General features: G+C 39.1%; 1 protein-coding gene across 2 annotated transcripts in view; it reads right to left on the bottom strand.

The window, feature by feature from the left end:
- ak2 (adenylate kinase 2) overlaps positions 1–23,654 on the bottom strand; it is a 49,231-nt gene extending 25,577 nt beyond the window's left edge. The window contains exons 1-2 of one of the 2 annotated variants that reach the window (XM_028791816.2): positions 23,433–23,654; positions 1,021–1,146 (exon numbers count right to left, since the gene is read on the bottom strand). In XM_028791816.2, the coding sequence (XP_028647649.1) occupies positions 1,021–1,146; positions 23,433–23,531 (225 nt within the window). In that variant the 5' untranslated portion in view covers positions 23,532–23,654. The remainder of the gene's footprint in view (positions 1–1,020; positions 1,147–23,432) is intronic. The other variant, XM_028791817.2, reaches the window with a different exon arrangement.
- Between the last annotated feature and the right edge of the window lie 2,200 nt (positions 23,655–25,854).

Below are 25,854 nucleotides of genomic sequence, written 5' to 3'. Positions count from 1 at the left end.
TTGTACCTCTTCGTCCGTGTCTTTGTTTTGCAAATTTGTCAATCAGCACTGGCAGCAGGTAGCCTCCTTATTCATTCCCCACCAAGGCAGCTGAAGTCACGTCAGATGCTGAAGTCACTTCATTTGGGAGTTAGTAATAATAATAGCAATTCACTACTCAAAACGGAGAACCCATAGCCTCTTAATTACAAGGCAACAGTTCTTACCTCTGCATCAGCCAAGCAGACATTTTGACTTTGTGTCAATTGATATTTGGGCTTGGGATTTTACTCATTGACAGCAACATGTAAATGCACTTGTTTTGTTATACCTTTTGTTAAAGTGTTTATTTGATATTTGGACTTCAGTTTTCACACATTATACACTTCACATCTGCATTTTGTCATTATTACTATAACATGGAAAAAGTTTGTTTTGGTTATGTGTTCAACATTTCTTACCTCTCATTTCCTGTCATCCTACATTTACCCAGATTGTTGTAGACACGGAACACACATGAAATGTATGTATTCCAAATAACGATGTATTATTTACCCTATACAATTCCAGATACCTCAAACGCAGATAAATAGGCTTGAGCTCTGAGAATTTTGTGTCTGACATCAGCGGAGTTGGTGGGGGATGGGATAGCAGGCTGCTTGCTGCTTGTGCCGATTGAAACATTTGCAAATATTGCAAAACAAAGACGCTAATTAGGAGGTGTGAGGGAATTTAAGGCGGCCCGGCATTATGACATTTTTCATAGGCTTCAGGGATTCTAGAGTTAAAAACAACATAAAAGGGAGAATATCCTTTACCCGAATATAAAAGCTTATTCTAAACTTTTTCTAATTACATCTTACCATATTTTAAAAAACACCTGACACATTTCTAACACTGATGCACTGGCAACAGCTGTACATTACATTTGTGATTTGTAAAACACTTTGAATAAAGAGAGATGTAGCTTAACACAAATTATGTAAATTAAAAAAATAGGTTTTGAGTCTCTGCTAGTCTAACAAAACCAAATATACATACCAGCTTCCCAGAATCCATTGTTTCCTTTAATCGCTTTCCCAGTTCTGATCCAGAAGCTACCATAGCACGAAGCATATCCCCAGTCGCAAGGTGACACACGCAATATTGATCTGCCAGTTTAGGTGCCTGTGTTGATAGTGAAAATTTAATGAAAGATGTTAGTTTCCGACCTTCTACAAAAAGTGTGAAATCTCACCAAGTGAAAATATACCACACAAGGGATGTGATCATTGTTTAAATTACTTAAAATTGTCATACTCATGAAGTTGGTGGCAAACTATCTTTTTCCTCAATAGGATCTAATCTTTGGCAGTAAAACAATCAAAAAAGTTGCTGGCCTCCTAACTTAATAAGTAATATGTAAAATAACTAAATAAATACCCTAAGTTCTTGTCTATAAGCCGGACTCATGTATTAGCCGGAGACCAAAAATCATACGAATTTTTAAAATAAAATCGTATCATAGATAAGCCGGACTCATGGATAAGCCGAACGTACTATAACCTATAACTAATAGAAGGGAGGGAGGTCAGTGGTCTCACTCGCGCCCATTTAATTTCTTTAAGGGGGGAGAGAGTGTGAGATATTGCCGTCTCTCTCACTCCCCGCATGGCGCGGTTGGAGCGGCCGGAGCGCGTTCTTTCTGCTCTGGGCGTCGCCGAGTCAACACGAGCGCGTAGCGGTCATTTAAATTGTGATTTTATATGTAAGCATATTTAAATATATATCGCGGATTTCTGCGGACAATGGGTCTTTTAATTTCTGGTACATGCTTCCTCAGTTGGTTTGCCCAGTTGATTTCATACAAGGGACGCTATTGGCAGATGGCTGAGAAGCTAGATTGCTTACTTTTCTGTCAATCTTGCGCTGACTATCTGTGATCCTGACGTATGGGGATTGAGCAGGGGGGCTGTTTGCACACCTAGACGATACAGACGCTCGTCTAAAAATGCTGAAAGATTATCTTCACGTTGCTATCTTTTGTAAAGCTGATTCCTGAAAAGACATGCTGCACAGTGCTTCGCATACTTAAAAGCTCGAAGGGCACGTATTGATTTTTGACTGAAAAACAAACTCTGGCTCTCTCTCTCTTCCTGCTCCTGACGGAGGGGGTGTGAGCTGCCGCCTTCAACAGCTTTGTGCCACGGTGCTTCGCATACTTAAAAGCCAAACAGACATATTGATTTGTTTGCTTCACTCCTTTGAAGAGGAAGATATGTTTGCATTCTTTTAATTGTGAGACGGAACTGTCATCTCTGTCTTGTCATGGAGCACAGTTTAAACTTTTGAAAAAGAGACAAATGTTTGTTTGCAGTGTTTGAATAACGTTCCTGTCTCTCTACAACCTCCTGTGTTTCTGCGCAAATCTGTGACCCAAGCATGACAATATAAAAATAACCATATAAACATATGGTTTCTACTTCGCGGATATTCTTATTTCGCGGGTGGCTCTGGAACGCAACCCCCGCGATGGATGTATAAGCCGGACTTATGTATAAGCCGATATTCTATTTTTTCATTTTCACAACTTTTTTCCTTAGATAAGCCGCGGCTTACTGACAAGAACTTAGGGTAATAATCTGCAACAGCACAGGTTAAACTCATTCTGAAATTAATGCATATCTTTTTTTCTGCTCATGGTAGTAGCCATAAATTACAACCATATTCTAATTTACCTCGAAAAGGAAGAGGCATTATCCATAACCTCACGGGGTAAAAAGAAACTGTTACTCTCACATCTAGCAGAATTGGCAATAAAGCAGTTTGAGAGTATCTGTCTGAAGATAGATTCTATCCATCAAAACGATCATCTAGAAGCACACTGTATAAAACAGATTGATAGGAAAGATTTTTGTGTATACGTTACAGTTAAATGAAAAAACAATGTATCTCTAACAATTTACAATATCCACACTATGGACCCATTGCAAAACTTGAGAGGTGGGGGTGACTGTGGCAGGGGTTACTTATCACCCATTACATTCTGTGTTGGTATATTTTACATAGCCTACAGAGCAAAATTAACACGGAGTGGTCAAGTGTGCATACAAGAGTTCCAACAAACGTCATATCAACATGCAGATGGCCTTGGCTCTTTTATGTACAAAGTTCACAGTGCCAGCTAGGCCCGGATAAAATATTGATTTTCCGATCAATCGTTATTTTTCATTTAAACAATTCAATACCAATTCTTGAAGTTTCAAGACTGACCTTGTGAATCTCTGTCCTGCTCAATTACTATATGTAGATTTTTGTTTATCTTTGTTTTTGGCGTCAAATCCAGCAGACGTCACTAATGCATCTGTTAAGGCTTTCTACAGAAAATGAACTTTACTACCTTGAATAGAATTAGAAGTGCCCGGCTACAGGTAGGACTGCATGAAATGGTATGTCCTCATCACTGAAATCAGTGCCTTCAACACTTAAAACTGATGTGTGGGCTTCCTACAGAGTCAACAAGCATTAGCACTAGATCCTCATTTTAAAACACTTATTTTTTTGTCTGAGGAGGAAGAGTGATGACACATTTTTGAGGCTGATTAACTTGACTTCTACACATGAGCAACTGAAGATAATGTGTAACTTGTAGAATTATAATGAGAAGTCAAGCAAAATGACACCTTTTATTGGTTAACTAAAAAGATTACAATATGCAAGCTTTTGAAGCAACTCAGGCTCCTGCTTCAGGCAAGATGTAATTTGTAGAACTTGTAGAATTATAAAAAGACTACAGTTTTCCAACTGTATCTTTAATTTCAACAAATTCAAGATTATTTTAAATGTGCAATAGGGGAATTACGCATCCTTAAATACAGTGTTAGCCAAAGAAAGAGCCAATCTTAGGAAGCTAATGTTAATGTTAAATTGATGTGTCTGCTTAATTTCAATAGAATATTAGTTTCTCAGATTTATGTAGATTATGGTATAGTCTTTTACCCCCTTTAATTGAACATGAAGTTGAACTTTCTTAGCTGTATCTGCAAACCAGGTTGTTAATTAAGTTAGTTTGGAAATAGTCACACTTCTAGAAGCATGAACCGTTAGATTAATTTGCAAATAGGGCATTGGCATACAGTTTTCCGATCGTTTTGATATGACCATTTGAAAGTATGACTGTATGACCAAACTTAGAGAAATATGAAACAAGTAAGCCTTAACAGAACTTTCTTTAAACAATAACTTTTCTTTGTAATATACATTTTTTTCTCCATTTTTTGTGTGAACGGTTTTGCTGTGAATTATATTAAAACTTTTAAAATGAAGATATTTAGATTGTGGAATTATTTGAAAACATGTCATACTACTGCCTGAACTGTCCTATGAAGCAAGCTAAAAGATGAAGAACTTTGGTAATGTTGGCCAAATGCAGATACTGGGTGTCTACATAGACATTCATAACACATGAATAGGTTAATGATTAACATTTATTAATTAAGAAGCAATATCTGATTGTTTCATATTATTCTTCGCAAGATAATATAGATGTTTCATAAAGTATATGTCATTGCATTGTATTAAAACAAGGAGCCCCCCATTATGTGTGTACTCCGATGTGGCAACACATACGTTAGTTAAATTATGGTGAATTCTGAATGAGTGAACTGCTATGAAAAAGAACATCAGAACAAACCCAACCTTAGTGCAAAGCCACACACAGCATTATGCACTTTGTGGCATGCTGAGTGGAATCATGACAAATAATAATAAATTATATAAAGTTTAATGACAAATAATGCAAAGAGTACACGACACGTGTTTGCCCTTATTTGGGCTCATCAGGCGTACACACTCCACTGCATCCCCTCGCAGGGATCGAACCTCGGACGTCAGCGTCAGAGGCGAAGCCCCTTTACATTGCGCCATAGCGTGTGGTTCATTTATTTGACAGCCTGGAGATAGGAGTAATTACATTCATAGCATTTGTAGTCTGAAACACAATCTGATTGTATGAGTGGTTACATTCTATGATCTGCTTGTAGCAACTGAGAGGGCGTGGCGGACGTTTGCCGACTTGCAGACCAACCACATGGGTTACCTGGTAGGTAACCACCCATGCAATCAGATTGTGTTTCAGACTACGAATGCTATGAATTATATATATATATATATATATATATATGCTGTCAAATAAACGAACCACACACCGTGGCGCAACGTTAGGGGCATCACCTCTGGCGCTGATGTCCGAGGTTTGATTCCCGAAAGGGAGTGCAATGGAGTGTGTACACCTGATGAGCCCAGAATGAGGGCGAAACACGTGTCGTGTACTCTTTGCATTTATTTGACAGTAAACTATTTCAACCATTCTATGATCTGCTCCTCACAAACTGAGGGCACCGTGGTGGATGTTAGCAGATTGCTGGCCAACCACAAGCGTTACCTGGTAGGTAACCACCCATACAATCAGATTGTGACACAGACTACAAATGCCGTGAATATATATATATATATATACAGTGGTGTGAAAAACTATTTGCCCCCTTCCTGATTTCTTATTCTTTTGCATGTTTGTCACACAAAATGTTTCTGATCATCAAACACATTTAACCATTAGTCAAATATAACACAAGTAAACACAAAATGCAGTTTTTCAATGATGGTGTTTATTATTTAGGGAGAAAAAAATCCAAACCTACATGGCCCTGTGTGAAAAAGTAATTGCCCCCTTGTTAAAAAATAACCTAACTGTGGTGTATCACACCTGAGTTCAATTTCCGTAGCCACCCCCAGGCCTGATTACTGCCACACCTGTTTCAATCAAGAAATCACTTAAATAGGAGCTGCCTGACACAGAGAAGTAGACCAAAAGCACCTCAAAAGCTAGACATCATGCCAAGATCCAAAGAAATTCAGGAACAAATGAGAACAGAAGTAATTGAGATCTATCAGTCTGGTAAAGGTTATAAAGCCATTTCTAAAGCTTTGGGACTCCAGCGAACCACAGTGAGAGCCATTATCCACAAATGGCAAAAACATGGAACAGTGGTGAACCTTCCCAGGAGTGGCCGGCCGACCAAAATTACCCCAAGAGCGCAGAGACGACTCATCCGAGAGGTCACAAAAGACCCCAGGACAACGTCTAAAGAACTGCAGGCCTCACTTGCCTCAATTAAGGTCAGTGTTCACGACTCCACCATAAGAAAGAGACTGGGCAAAAACGGCCTGCATGGCAGATTTCCAAGACGCAAACCACTGTTAAGCAAAAAGAACATTAGGGCTCGTCTCAATTCTGCTAAGAAACATCTCAATGATTGCCAAGACTTTTGGGAAAATACCTTGTGGACTGATGAGTCAAAAGTTGAACTTTTTGGAAGGCAAATGTCCCGTTACATCTGGCGTAAAAGGAACACAGCATTTCAGAAAAAGAACATCATACCAATAGTAAAATATGGTGGTGGTAGTGTGATGGTCTGGGGTTGTTTTGCTGCTTCAGGACCTGGAAGGCTTGCTGTGATAGATGGAACCATGAATTCTACTGTCTACCAAAAAATCCTGAAGGAGAATGTCCGGCCATCTGTTCGTCAACTCAAGCTGAAGCGATCTTGGGTGCTGCAACAGGACAATCACCCAAAACACACCAGCAAATCCACCTCTGAATGGCTGAAGAAAAACAAAATGAAGACTTTGGAGTGGCCTAGTCAAAGTCCTGACCTGAATCCAATTGAGATGCTATGGCATGACCTTAAAAAGGCGGTTCATGCTAGAAAACCCTCAAATAAAGCTGAATTACAACAATTTTGCAAAGATGAGTGGGCCAAAATTCCTCCAGAGCGCTGTAAAAGACTCATTGCAAGTTATCGCAAACGCTTGATTGCAGTTATTGCTGCTAAGGGTGGCCCAACCAGTTATTAGGTTCAGGGGGCAATTACTTTTTCACACAGGGCCATGTAGGTTTGGATTTTTTTTTTCCCCCTAAATAATAAAAACCACCATTTACAAACTGCATTTTGTGTTTACTTGTGTTATATTTGACTAATGGTTAAATGTGTTTGATGATCAGAAACATTTTGTGTGACAAACATGCAAAAGAATAAGAAATCAGGAAGGGGGCAAATAGTTTTTCACACCACTGTATATATATATATATATATAAATGAAAAAGGCAGATTATGCAATGGAGTGATAGAAGAGACTAAAGCACCACAAACCAATTACTGAATTTTAAGTGCAGTGATCCCCCACCATATTGCAGTTCAGCTATCGCGCCCCCGCTACATCACTCACTCGCCCACCCCCGGGTTTGGTTTACAGGATAAACAATTAAAAGAGACTGTTATTTTCATGGGAATTGTTACATATGCATTATTTTCATTTTTACTTTAAAACGTTTGTAAAAACAATATTTGTCCTTTATTTCCTGCCCCGGCCGTGGTTAAATCTCTTTCTCGCAGGATGTATAATGCTGCTCGCTTTGTGAAGGGGGGTCTGAACGCATGCTAAAGAGAGGTGATCGGTTCAGCTGCTGTCTTGCTGCTGCTGCTGGCCAGCTGTGTGTTCTGCTCATCGCGCTTTGCGTCAATCACATAAAAGCCTGTACAGCAGCTGTCCTTTTGCCATTTCGCGTCTCTGCCGCTAGCACTCCGAAGGGGGGTTTGAGGGCTGAACACACACTAAGCAGAAGCACTCTGATCATTTGCTGGCTTGCTGCAGCTGACGAGCTGCATGTTCTGCTTGTCCTCGTTTTAAGAGCTGGGAGCACCTGAAGTTTGTCTGTCAAAAGCATTTCAACAACTGCTAGGTTGGATGTCCGTGAACTTGTTTTAAATTGTTTGTAAGTAGGGCGTGACGTGCAAAAGTCACCATCTCACGGGTATTGCTTCCTAAGGTTGTAATGTCTAGTCTCGTGTGTCATCAAAGTGTCTCTCCGAGATGATCTGGTCTCGATCGCTTCGCTCGACCCCCCTGGAGGCACACTATGCTCCTGCCACTTTGCGTCTCTCCCGCTCGTGTTATGAAGGGGGGAGCTGAACGCATGTTAAGGAGAAGCGGACGGATCAGCTACTGGCTTTGTGCTGCTTCTGCCAAGATGCGTGTCCTGCTTGTCGCTCTGTGCGTCAATCATTTAAAAGCCTGTACAGCAGCTGTCCTTCTGTCTAACTGCCTTGTCGCGCGTGACGTTAAAAGGTCTCTCAAGGGACGTCAAATTGTCTTCCGAGAACATCACGCCTCGTACCTTGGTCTCCCAGCCAAGATTTTTTTAATAATAGTGAGAGGTTACTCATATCATATTTGGGGCGGAGTGGTGGCTCTGAGGCTAAGGATCTGCGCTGGTATCCAGAAGGTTGCCGGTTCGAATCCCCGTCACTGCCAAAAGAGATCCTACTCTGCTGGGCCCTTGAGCAAGACCCTTAACCTGTAATTGCTCCAGGGGCGCTGTACAATGGCTGACCCTGCGCTCTGACCCCAAGGGGTATGCGAAAACTAATAAATTTCTAATACGAGAAATCGTATAAGACGAAATAAAGAACAAAAAAAAAAAAAAATATCCTTAGCCCGACATCCACATATCATATGTGTTTACAAAGTGTGTTTTAATAAGTTTACATGTATTTAAAGCGTGTGGGAATTTTAAACTATAAAAAAAAATGTTTATTTATATGGTCTTTCTATATCGCAGATTTTCAACTTTCGCTGATGGTTCTGGAGCATAACTTCCTCAATAGGTGGGGGAATCACTGTACTGAATTACTCATGCTGATAACAAAAAGAACTAAGTACATTTCTGAATGAACAAAAGCAATTTACTAATGCCTATATATTACGTAGTTCTGAATTGTGATTCACAGCAATTTTAAACCAATTTTCAATTATTTCTAATAATTGTTATAGCACTGTAGCTGGTGCTATCCCATGTTAATGCAGAATCTGGCAGAAATATCAATGTATTCACAATTGCCCGCCTACTTTCTTCAGCCCATAATTGAAATAAGAGCACGAACAGTGTTCCAGACTTGTGTATAATTTTCTTCATCACATGTAAAGACTAAGGAATTATAAAAGTGACAATTTTTCAGCGTCTTTTGTCTAGCTGTTTGCAGACAGTATTTTATATTTTAGCATCAGTACTCATTAATGTTAATAATAACGCTTGCTCAATAACGATGCATTTCTTGAGGTAAATGGTGGTGGTTGAATGGTTGTCACTGAATGATGCCTGCACTGAGGTAAAGCACACAGCAGGTCTCCTTTTAAAATGGCCATATCTCGCAAAAACTGTTTAGCTTATTTCCCCACTTAAAACTACATGGATATGTTGTTTTATAATATGTGTGCAATCTCAAGAAATTAACACTACTGGCTTGAAAAATTGGCATATTTTCTAAGTTTTAAGGTTTTTGTCTTCACATTTGGATTTGTGCCCCTTGAAATCAATTTTAAACTCCAAGAACAAGTGTGATGTTTTTATTAAATGTATAAAAAATACTTAACTGTAAATTAATGCACTGTAGACAATGTTTGTGAAAAAGTAAGACTGACTTGAACACCAAACCTATCATTCAAGTACCTTTTCTGAAAGATGGGCCTAAAAGTCTGGGGTGTGTTCTGTGACTGGAGGTGGTGCTGCTTTCACAACGTAGTACAGTAATAGGACCAGTAAGAAGTGGTGGCATGTTGATATGTTGAGCTGGAAAGACCAGGCAACCCTATTCTCAGCAATAATTTCCAGTTCATCCTGGGGAACTTCCAAAAACATCCAGCGCATCTAAGAGATAGCATCCCTCCAGACTGTCCTAGGTTTGTTCTTGGTCTTTTCCCACTGAGTTGTACCTCATACACCTTCTTTGGGAGATGCCCAAGGAGCATTTCAACTACATTCCCAAACCACCTGAACGAGCTGCCCTAGGAGCAACACTGATATTCCTGATGTCCTCACATATTGTGGAGATGCTCATCTCATCACAAATATAGGACATGCTCCATAATCTCACATCAGCTGTTTATTTTGACTATGGATCCTGTGACCTCAAATTAGGTTCATTAACACTAGAATTACCAGAGCCTACGAAAAAACTCGTAGATCCGGCCCACCTTAAATCGCTTTTTAAATCCGTTCACACCTCTCCGCCAGCATCCTCTGTCCTCTAAATGTGCTGATAAAAGACAAGCTGCCAGCAGCCGGCTATTCCATCCCCCCACCGACTTAGAACGTGCGCAAAGTTTTCCCAGCTCATGCCTTGATTGATTATCTGGGAGTGAAGTGGAGTTTTAGACTGGAAATAATAGGTAGTTATTTGGAACACACGCATTTCATGCGTGTTCCGTTTCTACAGTAATCTGTGTAAACACATTGTTAAAACAGAAACTTTTTCATATTTTAGTAATAAATGTTACAAAATGTAGGCATAAACTATAGAATGTGTAAAGCCCGAGTTCCAAAGATCAAATAAACACTTTCACAAAAACTTCAAGGAGGATACAACAGTTTCCGTGGCATAGCGCGCTAAGTTTTGCTTCTTAGAGCACAGCTGCTTTGACGTGCCTCAGAGACCTAAGTTCGATTCCCCGCTGGGGATAAAAGTGTTGCTTTTTTTTTTTTTCTTTTTAACCTCAAACGGACATAAAATTTATAAATTGGCATGCACTGTCAGTTAATGAGATCGTTATATTTTCATATGGGATGCTCCTTTTAAAATATTTTTTTAACAATTGAGACTGCAATTAACATGAACAACTGTCCCTAAAATTGTTATTTTTAAGATCCATAACACACAGACAGACAGAGCACTGCGTAATAGAGAGACAGACAGGCAGAGATATATAAATAAACAGGGAAGGCACATGTACTGAAAGAAAAAAAACATCAACATGTGCGTTGTTCCTGCTGCACTGAATAAGCTCACGTGCTCTAACATCACCCCTCCCCCCGATCTGACTCTCTAAGTAACAGCACAAGTACAGATGCAAACCAAGTGCATGTGTGTACTGTATAATATTAACAAAAAGAGCAGCTTACTACTGAAAACGGCAAATATAGGAGTGAGTAGGGATGGAACCGGACACTCTTGATTACATTTGGTTTGCGTCTGTACTTGTGCTGTTACTTAGAGAGTCAGATTGGGGGGAGGGGGTGATGTTAGAGCACGTGAGCTTATTCAGTGCAGCAGGAATAACGCACATGTTGATGTTTTTTTTTCTTTCAGTACATGTGCCTTCCCTGTTTATTTATATATCTCTGCCTGTCTGTCTCTCTATTACGCAGTGCTCTGTCTGTCTGTGTGTTATGGATCTTAAAAATAACAATTTTAGGGACAGTTGTTCATGTTAATTGCAGTCTCAATTGCTAAAAAAATATTTTAAAAGGAGCATCCCATATGAAAATATAACGATCTCATTAACTGACAGTGCATACCAATTTAAAAAATTTTATGTCCGTTTGAGGTTAAAAAGAAAAAAAAAAAAGCAACACTTTATCCCCAGCAGGGAATCGAACTTAGGTCTATGAGGCACGGCAAAGCAGCTGCGCTCTAAGAAGCAAAACTTAGCGCGCTACGCCACGGAAACTGTTGTATCCTCCTTGAAGTTTTTGTGAAAGTGTTTATTTGATCTTTGGAACTCGGGCTTTACACATTCTATAGTTTATGCCTACATTTTGTAACATTTATTACTAAAATATGAAAAAGTTTCTGTTTTAACAATGTGTTTACACAGATTACTGTAGAAACGGAACACGCATGAAATGCGTGTGTTCCAAATAACGATCTATTATTTCCAGTCTAAAACTCCACTTCACTCCCAGATAATCAATCAAGGCATGAGCTGGGAAAACTTCGCGCACGTTCTAAGTCGGTTGGGGGATGGAATAGCCAGCCGCTGGCAGCTTATCTTTTATCAGCACATTTAGAGGACAAAGGATGCTGGCGGAGAGGTGTGAACGGATTTAAGAAGCGATTTAAGGTGGGCCGGATCTACGAGTTTTTTCGTAGGCTCTGGTAATTCTAGTGTTAAACATAAATCTTAACTCTGCTTCACAGCCATGGTTCAGTGTAAAATTTACATTCTTTGAGCAAATTTAGGATTTGTATAATGTTATTACAATAATATCATTCTGGCCCCATTTTAAAAACGTTTCTGCCATTCGTACTGCCAGTTTCTAGCTATTTGGGTGGCTGTGGCCATACTGTATATCTGTTGTTAGGCAAGTTCCTGTCACGTGATCCCTCACAACTTAATGTGTGACATTACTACACATCAGCTCTTTAAGATGGCCACATGACATGCAAAGCATCAAAGCTTATGGATAAATTAACTTCTAAAAACTGTTGTACTTTTTATTTATGTTTGGTTAGTAATTTTTGTTAGAGTGGCCAGTGACCCTTTTTTTTTTTTTGGTTTGGCTTAATTCAAAATAGCTTTTTACTCAGGTTTATATATAAGCTACGCTGTACCTAATGGGCCTTTATACAGTGGTGTGAAAAACTATTTGCCCCCTTCCTGATTTCTTATTCTTTTGCATGTTTGTCACACAAAATGTTTCTGATCATCAAACACATTTAACCATTAGTCAAATATAACACAAGTAAACACAAAATGCAGTTTTTAAATGATGGTGTTTATTATTTAGGGAGAAAAAAAATCCAAACCTACATGGCCCTGTGTGAAAAAGTAATTGCCCCCTTGTTAAAAAATAACCTAACTGTGGTGTACCACACCTGAGTTCAATTTCCGTAGCCACCCCCAGGCCTGATTACTGCCACACCTGTTTCAATCAAGAAATCACTTAAATAGGAGCTGCCTGACACAGAGAAGTAGACCAAAAGCACCTCAAAAGCTAGACATCATGCCAAGATCCAAAGAAATTCAGGAACAAATGAGAACAGAAGTAATTGAGATCTATCAGTCTGGTAAAGGTTATAAAGCCATTTCTAAAGCTTTGGGACTCCAGTGAACCACAGTGAGAGCCATTATCCACAAATGGCAAAAACATAGAACAGTGGTGAACCTTCCCAGGAGTGGCTGGCCGACCAAAATTACCCCAAGAGCGCAGAGACGACTCATCCGAGAGGTCACAAAAGACCCCAGGACAATGTCTAAAGAACTGCAGGCCTCACTTACCTCAATTAAGGTCAGTGTTCACGACTCCACCATAAGAAAGAGACTGGGCAAAAACGGCCTGCATGGCAGATTTCCAAGACGCAAACCACTGTTAAGCAAAAAGAACATTAGGGCTCGTCTCAGTTTTGCTAAGAAACATCTCAATGATTGCCAAGACTTTTGGGAAAATACCTTGTGGACTGATGAGTCAAAAGTTAAACTTTTTGGAAGGCAAATGTCCCGTTACATCTGGCGTAAAAGGAACACAGCATTTCAGAAAAAGAACATCATACCAACAGTAAAATATGGTGGTGGTAGTGTGATGGTCTGGGGTTGTTTTGCTGCTTCAGGACCTGGAAGGCTTGCTGTGATAGATGGAACCATGAATTCTACTGTCTACCAAAAAATCCTGAAGGAGAATGTCCGGCCATCTGTTCGTCAACTCAAGCTGAAGCGATCTTGGGTGCTGCAACAGGACAATGACCCAAAACACACCAGCAAATCCACCTCTGAATGGCTGAAGAAAAACAAAATGAAGACTTTGGAGTGGCCTAGTCAAAGTACTGACCTGAATCCAATTGAGATGCTATGGCATGACCTTAAAAAGGCGGTTCATGCTAGAAAACCCTCAAATAAAGCTGAATTACAACAATTTTGCAAAGATGAGTGGGCCAAAATTCCTCCAGAGCGCTGTAAAAGACTCATTGCAAGTTATTGCAAACGCTTGATTGCAGTTATTGCTGCTAAGGGTGGCCCAACCAGTTATTAGGTTCGGGGGCAATTACTTTTTCACACAGGGCCATGTAGGTTTGGATTTTTTTTTCTCCCTAAATAATAAAAACCACCATTTACAAACTGCATTTTGTGTTTACTTGTGTTATATTTGACTAACGGTTAAATGTGTTTGCTGATCAGAAACATTTTGTGTGACAAACATGCAAAAGAATAAGAAATCAGGAAGGGGGCAAATAGTTTTTCACACCACTGTATTAATCTTCTTTTCCATCCCTGATCAGACTCTAGTCAGATTCTTCCATCTGTTCTCAACAATGTTCCTTCAAGTTTTTCCACCACTTCCAACAACAGCAATGAGGTATCCCAGTAAATCTGAGTCAGTAAGCATTATCATTTCAACCTGATCACACAAAAAAATATTCTTGCAGTACACTGCTATTATTTAGTTAAAATCTACTGATTTTAAATAAAAGTCAGTTTAAGTTAAGGCTTTACACATCTATTTCTAGTACAACTGACTTAAATTTATTGAGTGTCATATTAAGAAGTATAATTTATGTATACACACTGTGAACTGATTTAATTGCTTAATTTAACAGCAACAATCACAGAAATCATTTCTATACTGGCATTACCCAATTACCTTAAGTTGACTCTACAAAAATATTTATTTTGTGTAAGTTTTAAAAAATTATTTTAGGAACATGTGTCATTACTCAACTACTTTAGGTTTATTCAACCAAAAATAAGCATGTTTGCAGTATTCGTATTTGTCTCTAGTGCAACTAACAATTTATCTGGACAACTAGGTGTTCTGTAATATGGCAAACCTACTGCACGCCCTACATCATATGAGCAGGTTTTTCACGTCCTTGTGAAGACAAGAAACTATGCAATATGTTAACCTTGTTTAATTGATTACTTGGTAATATGATTTAATAATCATGTGATCGTGTTTAATGATCAGATGACTTGCCAGTGTAAATTTTAATTGAAATATGAAAATAAAATTACTAAAATCAAGAGTGATTTGGGGTTTACTTAATTACCACGAAATTATAATGTGATGCAAGACTGTGTAATCAACATATTTGAAGTTTGTTAACAATCATTAACTTGGTTTACAAAAACATATTTCTGGTGATCAGTTAAAATACAGTAAATCTGAGGAACTAAAGGAAGTTACATTCACCTTATTTTCTTATGTTCCTTTTATCAGAACATAAAAAAGGCCACTCAGTCCAACAGACCTCGCCTATCTCATCCACTTAATTCCCCCAAAACATCATGAACTTTTGAATATGCCTAGAGCAGGGGATCTCAAACTCAGTCCTGGGGACCCACTGGGGCTGCAGGTTTTTGTTTCAACCAGATTCATAATCAGTTACAACACCTAATAACACTGATCTCATTTAATTAGCCGTTTTTTTCTCTCTTATTCTACATTCAGAAAAGCACAGCAGCTTGATTTTTACATTTATAAGACATTTAGAAATATTTCTGCTTTTGCTATAGATTTAAATGCTTCTTTTATTGATTCCTTTACATTTTGCCCTTTCTCTGTGCAGTTTTCCCACTTGTTGTATCTTAATGACAATTAAAAGTGAGCAGAGCAGTCACCCAGGCAAACAACACTGAATAATCAAAGGCTGCAACTACTTTAGCGTCAGACCCACTAATTAGTAAATAATGGATTAATTAAACAATTAGAACACCTGGAAAATTAGAATGAAAATCAAGATGAAAATTTTGTTAAAAAAAAAAAAAAAACATTATTCCCATATAACTGCTTGGTACATTTTTATATATATTTTTTTAACCAAAACTTTAGTTTTCTATATTGTTCACAAAACACAGAACTTGAGAAATAACACATCACTTAATTAGCCCAGGAGTCCAATTAAAAGCAAAAGCTGTTTGGAACAAAAACTTGCAGCCACAGTGATTCCCCAGGACCAAGTTTGGGAAGCACTGGCCTAGAGTCCTACTGTCCACCACACTACTTGGTAACCTATTCCATGTGTCTGTACTTCTCTGTGTAAAAAAAATAAATAATAAAATTCCTGATGTTTGTGCAGAATTTACCATTTACAGGTTTCCAGCTGTGTCCCTTGTTCATCCATCCATCCATTTTCCAACCCGCTGAATCCGAACACAGGGTCACGGGGGTCTGCTGGAGCCAATCCCAGCCACCACAGGGCACAAGGCAGGGAACCAATCCTGGGCAGGGTGCCAACCCACCGCAGGACACACCCAAACACCAAGCACACACTAGGGCCAATTTAGAATCACCAATCCACCTAACCTGCATGTCTTTGGACTGTGGGAGGAAACCGGAGCGCCCGGAGGAAACCCACGCAGACACGGGGAGAACATGCAAACTCCACGCAGGGTGGACCCGGGAAGCGAACCCGGGTCTCCTAACTGCGAGGCAGCAGCGCTACCTTGTTTATGCTCAACTCAATTTATATGACAGTCTCAATCCACTGCAAAAAATCATAATTTAAAACACTTCAATCATTTCACCTTTTAACCTCCATTTTCCACTGTGGTTAGAGTAACTAATTTTAATGAAGTTTGAATTATTTGATAATTTTACATGAATTTTTGCATTTAACTAAAGTAAGTTCCTTCAACTATGGAGCTCACAAGAACTATGTAACAGTACTAGCCTTTTGTACAGTATCAGGTGTGTAGAATGAAAATCATCAGGGCCATTTGTAGCTTTTGGGGGCCCTATGCACGATTCTGTTTGGAGGTCCCTAACTACAATGGGGAGGAGTTCAAACTCTTAAGATGATCCATGGCGATATATCAATCTATTATACTTTAAGAAGTAAACATTCCAGATTTGTAAATCTAAAATTCAAGTTAATGATCTCAAGTTGACCCAAGCAATTTAAACACAGAAAAATTACATCCATCCATCCATCCATTATCCAACCCACTGAAAAATTACAATAAATGGTAAACAATGAGGCTCATCTATATTCATAAATTCAACAAGTCAAGTTGGGGAGCATGCACTGGTACAATGCGTTGCCGCACCCACTATACGACGAAACAACTTGGGATCCCAGTTGGCAACCCCCCAGGCTGACATGCGGTCCAGTCTCACCCTCTGGAAATGACCCTCTATCTGCCGCAGTCAGGTGTTTCATGGGTGACCCCTTGGCCTGGTCCAGCCACTCAGGTCCCCAACAATGAGGATCTTAAGAGCTGGATCACCCTCGGGGAAACGCGCCACATGGCCGTAGTGCCGTAACTGACGCTCCCTCACAATGCAGGCAATAGCACTAAAGGGAACGCATTCACCAAGTGTTGTTTTTGTGCCAACCACTTGTATGGGGCATATTTTCTGACCTACTTGTATCTTCAATCACATTAATATGTCCAATGTTGCTTGACATTGGTTTCACCATATCTTCACTGTTTAAATCACCACAGTGACTAAAGCACGCTCAGTGCCTCTGTTGGGCTAATCAAGCCATGCTGGCATCTTTCTTATGCCCATATATAAATAAAAGTTAAAGCAGGAAAGACTAGTCATGTGTGAGGTCACTCACTAGAATGACCAGTCAGAGGTCATTCTCCAGGATACGACTGTTACTTACTGAGATATGTTCATGTACTGCTATGAAGAGGACATCAATGTGTTTACAGATGCTGTAATATAATTCACTGGCTACCTCATTGACAAAATCATACCAAAAGTCAGCATTAGGTTTTAGCCAAGCCAGAAACCAAGGGTGGATTGAACCTTTTGTGTATGCAACATCAGGGATTATGTCTGGAAATATGGATGATTACAAAGCTGTTTCATACAAATCAATGAGAGCCATGAAAGCTGATAAGCAATAACACGGGGAAAAAGTGAAAGGGCAATTTGAACAGCACGCTTTGATATGATAGACATTAACATCACCCAGTGATACAACTCCTCCATGGTTGTAGAAACACTCTGTGTGGAAAGAGCACTCAATTTTTCAGAACAAAATGTACAAGGTTTTAATTTAGTCATGTTTATAGAAAACATTAAATTTGCCTTCCACTTGCATCCAATAACAGACAGAAATGAAATACAGTTCAACAAGCAGAGACTAGATACAAACTTACATAGATTTTAAAAAATTTTTTATATCATTTGAAGAAAAGAAAAAAAAAAAACTTTGTTAGAACTACTTCCAGCAGTTTCATAGTACTTTTAACCTAAAATGGGTATATGATACATAAGAGAAATGCTATACATCTGGAATTATCTGTAAAATTCCTTATTCCCCCAGAACAATGATGAATGAACATGCTGATTTCTGTCACTTGAAGTCAAATATTATTTCTTTGGTCTTTTTGACATTCAGCGTATGATCTTATTTTTCTTATTGCACCAGTTTACCAAACAGTCCACTTGATTTAAATATTGGCTCACATCCTTCCTAGATATGCGTCCTATCAGCACGGTGTCATTAGTATACTTGACATTAAAACAGTGGTCATTGTTCTATCTCAGGTAACTTGGGTAAAAAGTATAGGTGATAAAACATAGCCTTGGGGACTGCCTATGTCTGAATGAATGATTTTTGAAGAAGTGTCCTGTACATGAACTGTCTGAATGATTTAAAATAAAGTCCCAAATCCACAATTGAATAAATGGGTTAACATTCATACTGTTTTTCAATCAGTATGTGAGGATGGATTGTACAGAATTATGAAGAAAACGTTGAGAAAAAAAAAAAAAAGTGCTCCGACATATAAACCAGACTTTTCACGAAAAGTGCAGATTTAATGTAAGCCAACCAGCAGAGCATCTTCTACACTTCTGTTTACACAGTAAGCATAATGGTGTTCATCATTAGAAAAGGAGTAATGACTAATCATTTCCTAAACTCAGGTACAATACCACAGAACAGTTAAAAAGCAAAAGAAAAACTGTAAAGAGCAGGACTTTAGGAGCAGACCCGAGATATGCCATTTGGGCTCCAATGCCCTGTTGGTTTTTACCTTCCGCAAACCTTTCTCTACTTCAGTTAAACTTAATTTCATCTCAGCAGTATTTCTAGTATTTTTACAAAGCAGTTTCTTTATTTGTGCATTTTGGGTATTGAAATCATTGGTTTCAAATCTAGCCAATCAGTACAGGTCCTATTCTCCCTCCTCAGTGTCCAGCCTGTCATACAACTCAACATACACCTTTTCTTTAGCCTTTGCCACCTCTCTCTTCACCTTGTGCCTTATCTCCTTGTACTCTCGTCTACTTTCTGCATCTCTCTGACTATCCCACTTCTTCGCCATCCTCTTCCTCTTTACTCTGTACGGCCATTGCACCACCAGGTTTCCTTTTCCACCTTCCTCTGTCCAGATGTCACGCCAAGCACCCTTCCTGCTGTCACCCGTACTATTTCTGCTGCTGTTGCCCAGCTGTCAACTCTTCACTACCACCCAATGCCTCTCTTACCTCCTCCCTAAACCCAACCTTGCAGTCTTCCAAAAATCTAAAGTAAAGCTTTTTTCACGTTGTCATTATGGGGTGTTGTGTGTAGAATTCTGAGGAAAAAAATTAATTTAACCCATTTTAGGCTGTAACATAATATGGAAAAAGTGATGCATTGTGAATACTTTCCGGATGCACTGTATACTCTCAGTTCCACTCTCTTTACCTTCCTCCGGACACATTCCAAAGCACCTCCGCACCTAACCCAACCCCCCCCCCCTTCTTCGGCCAACAGTAGCCCAATTTTCACCAGCAACCTGTTGGCTAACAGTACTGGTGGCAGCCGTTGTTAACCTGGGGCTCGACCGATCCAGTATGGAAATTTGTATCGTTGTCCGCATCATTGATCTGGCAAAAATTTTACACTGGGTGCCATTCCTGACGTAACCCTCCCCATGTATCCGGGCTTGGGACTGGCACAAATAAACACACTGGTTTGTGCATCCCCTGTGGGTGATACTCTTAATAGACTATATAGACACAGAATTAGGTTCTTCAGGGATTTGCAATCTTTACTAATCTCTACATCTCTCTGTTTTCTTTTCCGGTTCTTCTGTGGTGGCATTCTATGCCACCAGCACCTGAACATGGCACTGTGCAGCCACTTATGATGCTGGAATGAAGTTGGGTGCCCCAGCTGTCCATGAGAGTGACAGCATCAAATGAAGCCTGGAAATAATGAGGAACAATTTAAGCATGTTTATTTTAGGTAGAGAGCCCAGTCGGGGCTGAGCAGAGTTTTGTGGCTTTTTTTTGTGTACTCCCAGCCATGTGACCTTATCACCAGACTTACCTTTACAGAATTACAATGATATTGCATATAAGGATACTACTCTTATAACTAATTATATATCTATGTTTTACAAGATTGTATGTTTGTTTTTTGTTGTTGTTGTTATTCTTCTTAATCTTATTTGTTTTTTCTTTTCTTGTAACTTTCTCATTTTCATCTTCTGAAGCACTTTGAGGTACATTCTTTGTATGAAAAATGTGCTATCTAAATTATTGTTGTCAATTGAAAATGACAACAATTAACAGTATATTACATTTAAATTACTGCATTTGTCCTTGTCATTTTTTGTTAGCAAGATACAAAAGGAAACGATACTGTAATAAAAATTGGTTACAAATGAGTGTTTCTTATATTAAAATTGCCTACTGCAAAAGGTACCAATTTTAAAATCAGTAAACCTCTAACACTAAACTAGAGTAGATACATTCACAAACGTAATTTGAGTCATTTTAGGATAAACTATGGTGTGCTCATTTCTTTAAAACCTAATTTATGTGGGAATTTTTAAAACCACCAGAACAAACAATGATTAGAAAGAAAGCCCACTGTCATATATGATACAAGTCATATATTTGTATGTCTACAGCAGGGGTCTCCAACACGTCGCTCACGAGCTACCGGTAGCTTGCAACCCCTTCCCAAGTAGCTCGCCAAAGGGTTAATGAAACCTACATTAATTTGAAAACTTGATTAGTCAAATTAGGGGTGGGCGATCTTTCCAAAAAGTCATATCTCAATCCTTTTAACACAAAATCACGATCCACAATCTGAATTGCAATCAGTCTTTTCAATGTGGCATACACTTAAGAGAATATCTGGACTCAAACTCATCAAGACCTAAGTAACACTTTATTTTAAATATCACACAAAGTTGAATTCAATTGTTCTCTCATTCACTAGCTAAGCGGAGTTAAGGACCACACCTCGAAGCTGGCGAATGAGTAAGGAAGGCCCCTCCCCTCGGCCCACTGAGTGTTTCTTGGATTCGCGCAAATAAATGAGTACCGCAAGCGAACTATGATACATAGGGAAATGAGAGATGTCGCAAAATCAACCAAAATGTTCAAGCAAATTATAGAAAAAAAAAAAAAAAAAATCTAAATCCGTTAAGCAGTTCTCTCGTGAAAAGTGGACAGACATACAGACAGAGAGACATTGGATTTTAAATATTATACTGTATATTAGTAAACCTTCAAAATAATGTGCAGTTAAAGTCTCAACAGCATTCTCAGCATTTCTGGAGCTTAGTAGAGCCAGATAACTATAAGAATCTTCACCAAGCAGCTCTGAAAATGTCTGCTTTGTTTGGGTCTCCATACCTCTGTGAGTCCGACATGAATGTCATGAAATCAAAGTTCAGAACAAGACTGACAGACGAACATTTAAATGACTCCATAAGAGAGAACCTAAGTGGCTCCACTCCACCATACACCTCTCTTGTTGACTCCATGCAGTGCCAGTCATCTGACTAACTAAAAAACACATCACACGTGCAACTGGACATGTGAATAAAGCAAAACAGTGACATGGAACAAAATGACAAATGAATAAGTAATATCTGTGTATTTGGAATTGCACTGTTTTGTTTTGACAGCATTCATGTTTTAATTCAATAGTGTGAGATACACTAGGAAATGCATACAGACATACAAAATGCACTTGCAGGTGAACTAAATATTTTTTGTGATGTTTTAATGCAAAATGTGAGTTGTGGACATCAACAACATTTTGTAAATGTTCAGGCAAAACAAGCTTATTCAGTTTGTTTGGGTTGAAATAAGCTATGAGAATAAACGTTAGAAAACATAAGTAGCTCTCGGCTATTTTCATTTTGTAAAAGTAGCTCTCAGGGGGAAAAAAGGTTGGAGACCCCTGATCTAGAGTAATATAAAAGAGTAACATTAAATTGGTTAAATTATACAAGTCAATAATTACTTGTATTCAACCTGTTATTTTTATAAAAGTTTACATTTTTAACTAGTAAACTATTAAAAATGTAAAATGTTTTTGTAATTTATCTACCAGTAAAATAGAAGCAGTCATAATAAAAATTGCCAAGTATAGCGTGGTCGTCGTAAGATATGGTTTTTCATACAAATGTTTGTGGCTATATTCAGTGCATACGCGTATAAATAAAGTCACACAACTTCTCAGCATTCCTGTGGGATCATCCATTTACTGCTCATTCCTTGGAAAAAATCAGATGAATGAGGGAGCTCGAATTGAACGTAAAAAATATTGTTAGTTAGGACAACACGTCGCCTTGGCATTTCCTGGTGACCAGAGAACTCACAGCAAATTACCTGTGCCAACTGCGCGATCCTTTGACGTCAAATTGAATTTTTTTTTGTAAGTGACTATACGTAAACTGCATTTATGCAAAGGTGTATCACGGACATTAGTACACTTTAGGCATCCCAAACATCAGGCTGTACTCGTGCGAATAACGACACCGCCAAACTTATTAGAGACAAGCTATATAAAACAAATCATTCCGTAGCATGAATGCACGGGTAAGCACGTTAAAAAAAAATACTGACTTGTATGCCCAGTAGTTGTGTTGTGCAAATAGACATTCTGACGAGGGAAAACTCCCTCGGCAGGGCGGGGCTTAAAGTAATTCACAAACTAGTATATTTAAAACAAACCGGAGGATTCAAATGCAGCTTTTCCTTTTAATGTATTGCATCGTCATTAACATTTAATCACGAAAAGCACAACTCAGAACCATAAAGTACTTAGATATTGGTCTTCTGTCGACTTCCACGCAGCACATCTCGCTTTTATAATAGCGAACTTTTTGTTAGTACAGATCAAGTATTACTTCTTTAGCAACTGTAAAACAAGACTGCCAATGTCTCTATTAAATGTTCTTATATTTTATGACAATTAAAAAAAAAAAACTAAACTTTTTCAAGCTGTCCCACCATAAATCACATTTAAAGTGGGAGACTCAATTTGCTGCCCTCTGTGCAGTTTGACCCAATATCCATTTTCTCAACTTCGGTTTTCGGGGCTGCTTAGCTATCATAAGTGCGCAAATAATCGTTGATTGCCTAAACCTGTCCTGAGATAAAGAGAATCACTCTGCGTTCGTGGAACCAACTGATTCTCGATTGTAAAGCTAAACTTATTCAAGCGATATTTATTCAGCCAAGTATCGATGTCTTTAAGTTCACTTCGAGGAACCCAATGTCCCCTCCCTCATCATGTTCACCTTAGCTCCCGCATGCTGGGGACTCACGAGTGTTTCTAAAAAATAACGCATGTCCTGCAAAAATCAACCAAACCACTGACATAAATCTTTTCTATTCAATTACAACTGATTTTCATACCCAATAAAAAAGTGTTGAAAGTTTGTACCTGCGTGCCTTTTCCTGCTCCCGGTGGACCCAGTAAAATTGCCCGAATTCCTTTACTTAGTTTTTTGTAATTGTCTTCTAGCTGCAAATTGGGCGCCATGCCGAGTAATATGTTTTTAACTTTGAATTTAAAAAAATGTCTGTCGGATAAACGAGGTAACCTAAAGACAAAAACCTTAGCCAACAAACTGCCTTCGTTCTTTTCGACAGAATCTATTTAATTGGATAAAATTAAACGAATCCCTCTAACATATGACCATTCTAACTTCCCATTGGTTGCCGCAGGTGTCAAATAGAAAACTTTTTGTCCCACATTTGTACCTTTCCGTGTGCATATTAAAATGTGATTTAGTGTTCCGCTTTCGTTCACATTGCGTAATATGTAAACTGAAAATGTATACCAACATATTACAAACAACATCCAATTTCTAAATCTTATCAGTTACTAGCCGGTAATAATAGTTTTTATTTACTACAAAACCTATTCATATTGTGTCGTCTGCTGAAACTGCACAGAGAGCTTTCTAGAGTGAGAAATTGGGAGCAATCAGGGAAACCTTTCTCGTTACACTAGAGTGTGATTGTCAAGATTGAGTGATAAATACCGGTATAATAGCGTCAAACATATGGTAAAACACGAGGAAGGGGCTTGTTAGACATAAGCAGTGGAATGAAAAACAATAGACAGGAGGAAGGCGGATTACTTTTTTCTTTTAGTTGTATACCCGAGACCCGGAAGGCGGCATTCTATGGCGGACCGACATAGAAGTGCGCCCATGCGTATTAAATGCCTTGTCGCTAGTGATGTGCTAGTCGATACTAACGTGTCGACACCGTATCTAGCTTTCGAAGAGCAGCTTCAAGGCGTTGTCACTATCCGATCTTAGGAAGAAGGGTCTTAACTGCAGCAACAGAGTAAAGCTGCAGACTGCAATACCTCTGACGTCAGTCACAGAATGCCCTTCACAGCGCAGTACTCCAGCACACCCATGTGCACAACACGCCCATATAATGACGCGGATATCGTAACGCCCTTGCCCAGGGCCACTCGCATCATGCCCTCTGTGAGACTGTATTGACACGCTCACTGCGTACTCTCTAGTTGTATCATTTACAGCAGTTTTCAGTTTGCACAAACATAAATGACTTCCAGTCTCACACATATGCTATCCAACCATTCTAAGATTTTTAACGTTTCTAACACTTTGCCGATATAAAGTATAGTTTGTTTTACTATTTTAAACGGTTGTTCATTACGTTTTCTCCTGAAGCCTTACATTATAGTAAAAGTAGCAAATCTTATTACCATCCAGTGTTTCAAACAGAATGTACCTCATGAAACTCATACCTAGAGGTATTCAATCTATAAATGTATTTCATATTCAAACTAGCAAATTATACACGTTAAACAATGTTAAGCTTAATTTTTAAAAGGCTTGCAAAAACATAAAATTGGTTTTAAAACTGACAGGGAAACATTTTAGGAAATAGTCATTTATTTATTGATTTGATCCATCAACGTCTTCATTACTTCTTTCAGCTGCTCCCGTTAGGGGTTGCCACAGTAGATCATCTTCTTCCATATCTTTCTCTCCTTTACTCTTGTTCTGTTACACCCATCACCTGCATGTCCTCTCTCACCACATCCATAAACCTTCTCTTAGGCCTTCCTCTTTTCCTCTTGCCTGGTAGCTCTATCCTTAGCATCCTTCTCCCAATATACTCAGCATCTCTCCTCTGCACATGTCCAAACCAATGCAATCTCGCCTCTCTGACTTTGTCTCTCAACAGTCCAACTTGAGCTGACCTTCTAATGTCCTCATTTCTAATCCTATCCCTCCTCATCACACACAGTGCAAATCCTAACATATTTAACTCTTCCACCTCCAGTTCTGTCTCCTGCCTTCTGGTCAATGCCACCGTCTCCAACCCTTATAACATAGCTGGTCTCACTACTGTCCTGTAGACCTTCCCCTTCACTCTTGCTGATACCCATCTGTCACAAATTACTCCTGTCACTCATCTCCACCCATTCCACCCTGCCTGCACTCTCTTTTTCACCTCTCTTCCACAATCCCCATTACTCTGTACTGTTGATCCCAAGTACAGTATTTAAACTCATTCACCTTTGCCAACTCTACTCCCTGCATCCTCACCATTCCGTTGACCTCACTCTCATTTACACAAATGTATTCTGTCTTGTTCCTACTGACCTTCATTCCTCTCCTCTCTAGAGCATATCTCCACCTCTCCAGGGTCTCCTCAACCTGCTCCCTACTATCGCTACAGATCACAATATCATCAGCAAACATCATAGTCCATGGGGATTCTTGTCTAATCTCATCTGTTAACCTGTCCATCACCATTGCAAATAAGAAAGGGCTCATAATCAATCCCTGATGTAATCCCACCTCCACCTTGAA

The sequence above is a fragment of the Erpetoichthys calabaricus genome, chromosome 14 (assembly GCF_900747795.2).
Source record: "Erpetoichthys calabaricus chromosome 14, fErpCal1.3, whole genome shotgun sequence".
NCBI classification, from domain to species: domain Eukaryota; kingdom Metazoa; phylum Chordata; class Cladistia; order Polypteriformes; family Polypteridae; genus Erpetoichthys; species Erpetoichthys calabaricus.
The sequence above is the reverse complement of the archived record's forward strand: the minus strand, read 5'-3'. Positions and strand labels throughout refer to the sequence as shown.